At 45.3% G+C, this 9,593-nt stretch overlaps 1 protein-coding gene across 1 annotated transcript in view; it reads right to left on the minus strand.

The window, feature by feature from the left end:
- The window catches only part of ABCA12 (ATP binding cassette subfamily A member 12), an 83,038-nt gene extending 74,763 nt beyond the window's left edge, over window positions 1-8,275 (minus strand). The window contains exons 1-2 of the mRNA XM_017828486.1: window positions 8,207-8,275; window positions 4,077-4,170 (exon numbers count right to left, since the gene is read on the minus strand). Of these exons, the coding sequence (XP_017683975.1) occupies window positions 4,077-4,170; window positions 8,207-8,275 (163 nt within the window). The remainder of the gene's footprint in view (window positions 1-4,076; window positions 4,171-8,206) is intronic.
- Between the last annotated feature and the right edge of the window lie 1,318 nt (window positions 8,276-9,593).

The raw sequence follows: 9,593 nt of genomic DNA on the forward strand, positions 1-9,593 counted from the left end.
TCTCTCCTAAGGCATCTCAGATCACTGCTCAGTGGCTCATATTGATTTTTCCAGACAATTCTGGCTCCATTCAAATCCTAGCTACTGACCACAATAAGACTGAATGGGATGTAGCTCAAAGACTCTCCTATCCTGGGCCTTCTTTCTGTAGTACTGGAGCCAGGAATGAGAGCAGAGTATGAGTATCTGTTCCTACATAGTGCTGTGCCACACAGCTCTGTCTCTAAACTAGACCTAACAGACACTGGCCAACAGACTGGTGATCAGTTACCGTGATACTCCCCCAGAACATTGGCTGCAAAGAGCAGGAGGACTCTGCTCCTGAGTCTATGACAAATATCTGAGTGAATGCAATACTCCCCGCAGACACCTCCACAACGGTGGTGAAACCTGGGTGGAAATTCTGAGCAGAGGTGAAGGGCAAGATGTGCCTCACTGAGAAGAGTTTGGGCAATGAATTCCCTGGCAGAATTTGGTGGATTTCAGACCAGACCCAAGAGCACAGCTCCCTTCCATGAAGAAGGAAAAATACATGTGAACGAGGCATGGCTTTCACAGCACGGGAGAGCAAAGTTTCTCCCACACCTTCCCCGTGGAAGAGCAGGGTTTCTGAGTGAGTGTTGGACTAACCACACCCAGGAGAGCTTCCACAGGGAATACTGATGAGGTTGAATTGACAGGAGGGGAGAGCAGGCCAGCAGAAAAGGAAGAAAGCGGGTGGGGAGGGTGTGACGGGTGTGACAGGCTCGTTAGAGCAGGAGTGTAATTGGGCTCCTCGGCAGACTGAGTGGGTTGAGCCCCGAGGGACAGATTGTATCTCACACACAATTCCCATACCTTGCAAAAACCTGCAGAATGGAAAGGAGCTTCTGTCCCTGCTCTAGAAAACAAGTGATACAGGCACAAAAGTCTGGACAATACCACCACAGTTCACTGGCTTTCACCTGCAGGCTTCCAGTACAGAGCTTCCTATCCCACACCTATGCCACAAAACACATTCCAATACCTTCTAGCAAAGACAAAGGCTGAAATAAAAAGGTCAAAAGTCCCAGCTGTGATGTGTACAGTAAGTTGGATGGGAATTTTGTTTGGTTAGACTCTCAGAACATCACAGGAGCTGGGTATGCACAGAGAGTGAAATATCTTTTTCATTTCTCCTGACAACAATCTCTGCTGACCTGGAAACACATCATAAAACAGGTGTCCAGAATAAAGAAGAGAGATTTTTTTTTATTTTTTTTTTTACCTCCTAGATACAAGATGCTTTAGTTGTGAAGAAAATTACATATTGGATAGATTTCAGCTCCTTGTTTTCCTCAGTTCTTAGTTAGCCCATAAGCATCCTCTTCCCTAGTGACATTTATTTGGCATGTCCTTTCCCTCTGAAGCTCAGCCTGGCACAAGCTCCCATGGCATTAGGTGCTACACATTATAATTCAACACAAGCAGGAAGCTCTTGACACTTGTTCATTCTCGACTGATATTTGCCAGGTAATTTCTCTACATAATCCTCCATCTACTGAATGTGTATCAGATGTCCTTCAGAATAACTTCTTGTCTCAAATTTGAGCTGTTTTAATTGAAAAAATAATAGATTTCATGATATTTCTGTGGGAATACCTAAGATAAGGTTACAGACTGAGATTTCCTCTGGGGTTATCTCTAAGGCTCCAAACCTCAGCATCTGGGTACCTTATTCTATCTCTGTGCCATTGATTCTGTGCTTCCTGGCTTTTGTCTACCCACAATAATCCCTTGACAGCAGAACTGGAAACAGCTTCTTGTCACTACTCAACGATTCTGTCTTAAGGCAGGCACTGGAACTCAGCAGAAGGTGGATTTTATTCCTGTTGAAAATGAACAAACCCCTCTCCTGTAATAGTTTTCCTAGATGTGTCCACCCCCACCTGCCTTTCTTTTCTAGCAGAAAAGGAAGTTCCCAAGTGATTTATCTTTTGCTTTTCGAGCAAAAAGTTGATACATTTTTTCCAGCTGTCAAAAAAAGAGTAATTGTCAAGCAACTATTCTTATTTAACTAGAAAAGCAGTGGAAACTGGCTGTTTGATGTCCTGGTAACATTCTCCTCTATCCCCTCAGGATTCTTAGATGATCTCTGAACATCTGGATCACAAGAATTACACCAAAACCATTACTTTCCAGCATAAAACCTCTCTTGCAATAGAGAGTTCCTATCATCCACTTCTAAGAGAGACAGACACCTACTCACATACTTAGTGAGACTTGTACCAAAATAAAACTGATCTACAGAGGAAAAGGGAACTAATCCAAAGATACTGCCTAGTCCTTCCCTTTCATGCAAAGCACAACTGATGGAGCTACTTGCTATTCCTAAGATTATTCCTGTTAATCCATTAATGCAGAGATGTGACCATGCAGACCAAAAATGCTCCAAATAAATATATATTCAAACTAATAACCATGTCAAATAAAGGAATAAATATTTCCTCATCCAGCTGGCTCTCTTGACATCCATCTTATCAGGTTTATCAGGGACAGGAAGTACAACTTGGAGCAGTGTGGGAGGACTGCCATCTCCACACTTGGCAAAATCTGGGGTTTTCACAAAGTACAGCATGTCCCATCTTGCCCACTCCAACTGGTTCAAGGGAATTTGGGAGAACCTGAAACGTGTAACAGGTCTAAAGAGTCTTTTGCTGACAGCAGATGGGTTTGAGGTTAAAAAAAATGACTAACACATCAAGAATGTCCTTCTCCATTAAAGAATTCCTATGACACCTTCAGAAGGTCACTTATTCTGGCTTTTCATCCCGGTCTACAAAAGGAGGGACACAAATCTGCACCCAGATTAGGCTGCAAGTTCTCTGGGACAAGGGCTATCCAAGTTGTATGCCTAACATTTGTCACAATATGGCCTTTTCTCACACACCACACAGACTTTTTAAGCAGAGAACGACACCTGTCACTGACCAGGTCGAACATTTCCCATGTGCACACAGGACATCAGGAGCAGACCCCTCAGGACCACATCGTACACATCTGAGAGCTGTAAACCTTGGAAGCCAACTGCTTGTCCTCCCTGCTGCCAGACTCTGCCTCCTCTCCTCTCTGCCCCAAACACAGAAATCCAACATTGCCCATGCTGTGCTCTTGTGCAGTCAATGATGCCCTGATGTGGGTCATTCATGGTGGTGTTGCAAATCTTTTACTACAGTAATTTTTGAGACCCTGTGCTGGGGCTTGTGCTGGGCAACTATGGCTCCCTTCCAACCCAAACCATTCTGTGACTCCATCATTTGATCCAACTCAAAATTAACACTGTGGAAGGGAAAAAAGGCTTCCAACTGGACAAACTCCTTGCCCTGCTTTACTTTATAACTTCATGAACAAACATGCCCTGGCCTGGGACACACTGGTCCTGATGGCAATAAGGCCTCAATAACCAGTGGAAGTGTTTCAGAGCAGATTCAAGTGCATCCCTGCCCCGAGATGCACACAGGTTCTCCTGACACAAGAAGCAAAGCTGTGAGAACCAGCTTGTGCAAACACTTCACCCATGTGACCCCAAACAACTACTCACCCACCCAAAGAGCTGCTATTTTTATTAGAAAGGGCTCACATACACCACAAGCTACCAGTCTCCAGCTGAGCTTTGCAGCAAGATGCTTAAATATGCACATTTTGCCTGTAGCACACACAAAGTAAAACCTTTCATGTTGACCAATCTCATGTTTGTTACCCCACCTCCATAATCACACATGAAGCCTCTGACCTCACTCAATTTACTGCCCTCTTCTCCCTCAATTTCTCCTGTAAGTTTATATTCCTGTCTACAACAGCAGTATCTGAGTAAATCTCAATGAGACAGTTCTTTAAAGTTGTTTTCTAATTATCAAGCTAATTTGAAAAAAACATGAGCAGAAACAACCTCAGAGGAACACGCACATTTTATTTACAGCATTCTGCATCCCAGGAAATCTCCACTGGAAACTATAAGGAACCAAATTTGTAAAAGTAACAAAACACATCAAATGAACACATCAGTCACTGAAATGAGAACTAAACCCCACAGACATAAAAACAAACCAGTTACTTACAGTTTTGCTGTGGTTCTGGAGGGAATTTGAGACGGATAATGGCCAAGATTATGAAAACAACCACAGGCCAGGAAATTAAAACAAACGACCATACCTATAAAACAGCAATGAAAATATATGGGTTACGTTTGTCGTGCTGATGTGTCCCAGAGCCCGTCTGGAATGTACAAGTAGTGCCCTAAATGAGTTATAGGTGCATTGTAAATCACACCTGTCTCAGTATGCATACAATTAAAGCCCAAGCATTATCTATGCAGGAAGAAAAACTACCTCAGATTTTGAGAGCAAATAACAAGGCTGAAAACAACACAAGGCTTCCTGTCTTTCAGTTTAGCTTATAATTACGGGGGACAGTGTTTATCCAGCTTGGAGACACTGCTATGGAATAGTAAAGGCACGCTGGGAAATATAGGGCTTTTGGACACACCAGTGGTGACACAGAAGACCTGAGGTGTGAAAGGCTGGTTTCACTTTCCGTGACAGACGCTGCTCAAATCACAGGTAAATATGACTGATTTAGTTATATCCCAGAGTTTGAGTGTTTGACAAGTCTACAACATTTCTTCCCAAAAAATTTCAGTGTTCTTCACAAATAGTTGAGCCTTGTGGTTGAGCTGAAGAAAGGATTTGGTCATTTACAAGATGTAGAGCCCAAGAACAGTGAAGGAAGGGGTTTATGGAGCTGTGCAACCAGTCAGCCACAGAAGTCACATTTGAACACCAATCACCAAGATCCCTCATATGAGCTTCTGACCCCAGCAACGCAAATCCCTGGCCCCTCTCCATTTCCAGATTGTAGCAGTCCATATACATCAGCTGAGCTGAATCATGGAATGGTTTGGGCTGGAGGGGACCTTAAAGCCCATCTCCTTCCACCCCCTGCCATGTGCAGGGACACCTTCCACTAGCCTAGGCTGCTCCAAGCCCTGTCCAACCTGGCCTTGGACACTGCCAGGGATGGGGCAGCCACAGCTTCTCTGGACAACCTGTGCCAGGGCCTCACCACCCTCACAGGGAAGAATGTATTCCATATAGCTAACATAAGATGGACAAGAAATTATGTAGAATTGGCCTAATATGTTGAAAAACACATGAACATCTATAGAACTCTTGTGTTTAACATGAGGGTTGACAGTTTCAATGGATAAGAATTAAGAAAATACAGTCTGGTAATCATCTGCTGTAGTAAACCAATCTAGGTAGGAGGCCCAAAATCTTAAAACTACAAGCCTTGGAGTTTAGTGAGCCAGGAAAATGCAATTATTCAAATAATCAACAGCTTCTGCACTAGCTGGCTACCTTGCTCCCATGCTTACTAGATTAGAGCTTTCCATCCATCAGTAGCTAAGCTCAAGCTACTCTGTGCTGCAAAATTGCTATGCCATCTTCATGCCAATTTTTGTAACTGCAAAGATGTCTTTCTTCAAAATAATCCCATTTTTCATCGTTGTGCTACTATTTTTTTCAGATCAGCACACATTACCCACAACTGTTTTTCCAAACTAATTCCAAGCCCATAACCATGTTTTCATTTCCTGTAACACTTACTGGAACATAAAAACAAACAGACAGACAAACAAATCCTGCAGAGCAATTCAGCTTGAAGATGGTTGTTTTACAGCAAGTCCATCCCTATCAGCCCTGATGAGGTGACAGCGGCTTGAAAGCAGGAGCAAATTCATGCCCCAAAATAGGCAACCGACAGACACCAAATCACAAGGCCCCTCCCCACACATCCCTTCACAGAGGGCACTCCTCTAATTTCAGCATTCAGCAGTATTTTAGCTTTTACAGATAGTTCCTGCCTTTCATATATACACTGCCAACTTGTAACAGGATCCATCACTGAAACTACCATCTATTTATAATTTTTCTATCAGATGCTTTCCCTATAATCAGTCCCCAAACACGCAGTTTAACTGTGATTAATTCCTGTGCAAACAGTATCATTAACGCAGCCTCCTCGTTTAGAACCACACAGGCTAAAGGAAAATTATGGGGTAACAGCACAGAAACTGATATTAGTCAGAAGCTGCCTGAAGGAAGGGCCAGACATCTGTCACATTCTTGGGACAATGAATGAATACTGATAGTTTCTACTCAGGGAAATTGTGGTACGTCCCCATTTTGAGCTATAATGGTGCTTATATTCCCCACTTTCCACACAGCTCTTCTCTCAGTATCTCTGTCCTTTGATTTAATTGGATTTAATAGTAGCTGGGCACATCAGTTGCAACATCACAGCATTCCCTCTGTCCCAGGCATTTCTAGCCAAAGACAACCACCCTGGCCAAACAGCTTGCAGGTGGAACATGTTGACTCGAATGGAACCATAAACAACCTCAATTTGGCTCTCAGGACATTAAGAACTGTGATGTCATTCCACAATCCCTTGGTTGGTGGATTATTTCACTGCTAAAAGTTGATTTAATCGCTCGGACCTTAGTTAGTATCTCTGGGTACAGGTACATAGAAATACAGTGTGGAGCAAAAGGCAGAAGTAAAATATGTTTTCCAGCCCTGGAGAGGCTGATGAACAGAGCAGGAGAGCACTCGAGTCTGCAGGGGTGGGACAGGGCTGCCTGGTGTCAGACCATCCCATGGCATTCCAGTCATTCCCAGAGAGGCAGCCAACACCACTGCAGCAGCAGGAACCACCTTCACTCCTTATCAGAAATTGAAAAGCACAACAGAACACTTCCCTCTCTCCCTCCCAAAGCTCTCCAACAGCCTGGTCTGTAAGTGAAGGCAGATTACACAGGTAAAAAACACGCAAGGAGGAGGACAGAAATCAGGATGTGTTTGGGAGCAGAGATCTGGCTTTACCTCCTCACCCCCTCTGCAGTCTGAGCAAGCTCCCTAATTTGGAGCAAGAGAGGGAAATGAAGGAGGGTTGCAGGGAATGGCTGCCATAAAATAGTCTGTAGTGGCCAGATTTTTATTTTAATTGACATTTCAATTCTACAGAATTGATATTTCAACTCCACAGGAAACCAGAATTAAAGCAAGTGAGACTGGTCAAAGCACAAGTAAGGCTTAGGTTGGCATTTACTCTGAGTACAGAAGAGCTCAGAGACCCAGACCTTCTGCTTTTAATGAGGCTGTTACAATTTCTCTTGAGAAATTAGAAGTAATTTATTGGGATTCTTCTGCATCTCAGAAAAGGTATATTTTTCAGCAGTGAAGAATATTCAGGCATGCAGCACATCCATAGGAGTCAGAGGAACTCAGCACCTCTCCAAATTAGGCTCCACAACTGAGAGGGAGAACACAGTAGGCAAGAACTGACCTTGCAGAAGCACGTGGTGATACTGGGCCTTTCACTCCATCCTCATATCACACCCTCCATGGCCACTTCTCTTCTGTCAGCATTTTCTGCACCTGCCAAGGCTTCCAGTCCACCAAGGCAAGTTTAAAACCCATCTTGTTTGGATTACTAGCAAGAGGACAGGTGGTGGTACAGGCCCATGAACCTCAGGATGCTGTATTTACTGTGCAGCTGCACCAAAACCAGACTGGGACAAAACTGGGCAGCCTTTGCCTGGCCACACGTGGCCACCCAAAGGAACATGCACCTCCCTGATGCTGCTGCAGGTCAGATCACTCTGGACATTGGTGGCAATGTTTTGTCTTTTGGGAAGAAAGACCATTGGGGTGTTTGATTTGCAGCACACTGGACTGCACTGGAAATCTGTCCTACCTGAATCTCTCAGAGCTACTTTTTCCTTTGTCCATCCTTTACAAATGGGTGTGTGTAAGGGCAGCCCCCAAGACCCCCAAATCCCAGGGACTCCTTGGAGGCTGTACACCAACCATGGGGCCTGCTCCAGAGGAGCAGGTACAGAACTGCAGCTGAACTCAGGCCCGCCTGTGAGTTTGTACATGGTTTTGTTTGCACAGAGGGAACAAGAGTGGCATCCACAGTACTCCATCTGGACTCCTGAGCCCTCATGCACGAGCTCCAATGCAAGACTCAATTATTTTGGCCTAAAAAGACCCGCCTTCACTTCCATGCCATTCCCTTTCTTCCCTGTGCCTCTATCACCATGACCTTGCCTCCCCTGCAGTGTCCCCCTTGCTCATCAGCTCCTGCCATTCCCAGGTTCCCGCTCCTCTGTTCCCACACTCACCGGCTGCCTCTTGACACTCAGCCAGTTCTTCCAGAGCAGGATCCTCAGGTGCTGAGAGAGCGCAGCCATCCTGGGCTGAGCCAACCACGAGCGAACAGCTGCGTATTCTTCCTTCCCCGGCTTAGGAGGCAAAAGTGGAGGCTCTAACCCACAGGGGCATCCACTGTCCAATATCCAAGCCTCTGCCCCTTCCCCACAGCATAGCTCTGGAGCAGCTACTTCATGCACCGCTGGCTGCTGCAGTCCCAGTGAGCGTAGCTCTCGTCCTCCCAGCAATAGCTCCCAGCAAATTCAACAGGTTCTTCCTCTGGCGGCAGCGGGCGGGCGCAGCAGCCTGCCTCCACTTGTGGGAATTACAACAGCCAGCCTCTCCTGGATGCTCCCTGCTCCAGCCCTCACCGATAAAATGGACAGCATTCCAAAAAGATGCTTCTGCTTAAACAAAAGGTGATGCATGCCTCCTCCTCCCCGTGGTGAAACCACCTGTCTGCCCACACACCGCTCCTGCTGGAGAGGTGTCAGCAGCAGCAGAGTTCGGCTGCTCGCCAGGCCAGTCTGACTTCCCCAGGTTCTCAGGGAATGCCTGGGAAGAAAGTATCCACACCGTGTATCTTCCTGGCATTGCTGATTTGGAATTAGTTGTTTGCTTTTTTTTTTAATTAAATCTACCCATCCAAGGAAATTAAATGAAAGCGCTGAAAAACATATATAAATGAAAATCTCAGGGACTGATCTAATTGCTCAGTTTCCTGTATGTTCCCTTTCCTCCAGGAGATCAGTCCTGGGGCTCTCAGCGACTGAATTCAAGGTAGCATACCCAATCCACTGGGAATGGATCGCACCCCACAAAGACTTCAAGCACTAGTGTGGCTTGAACACTTGTTATTGAACTGATCATTGAATTTTCCAAGCTAGTGAAATCTAAAAACAACAGCCAGACATGAAACAGAAAAGGCAGGTACAGAGGGAAGCAATGACAGCACAGGGACAGCTCATTGTACCAAGGAATAGCACGAATCTAAAATCCAGACTTGACTGATGGGCTCTGGTCATCCAGAAGAGCTGGTCCTTCTCAGAGAGGAGCACATACAGTCAAGTATCCTGCTTGGTAACACTGAGATCCTCCACAGAGCACCTTAGCAAGCCAGGGAAGACATCACTGCTCTCAGCATATCCCATAAAAGATGAAAGACTGTTCTTGTATATGGTATTTCTTCCAACCACAAACTATGCCTCAAAAACGAGTCCTTGCCAAACTCCACCCAGGGACAGTAGTAGAGGTGGCAGCAGAGGAGTTTTGATCTAAGGGTTGTTAAAAGCACCGAGTGAGAGGAAAAGAGAGAGAGGGGAAGAGAGGGATGTGGTACTCAGTGAAGAGAAACAGCTC

Source organism: Lepidothrix coronata, unplaced genomic scaffold (genome assembly GCF_001604755.1).
Source record: "Lepidothrix coronata isolate B3197 unplaced genomic scaffold, Lepidothrix_coronata-1.0 Scaffold149, whole genome shotgun sequence".
Lineage (NCBI taxonomy): Eukaryota > Metazoa > Chordata > Aves > Passeriformes > Pipridae > Lepidothrix > Lepidothrix coronata.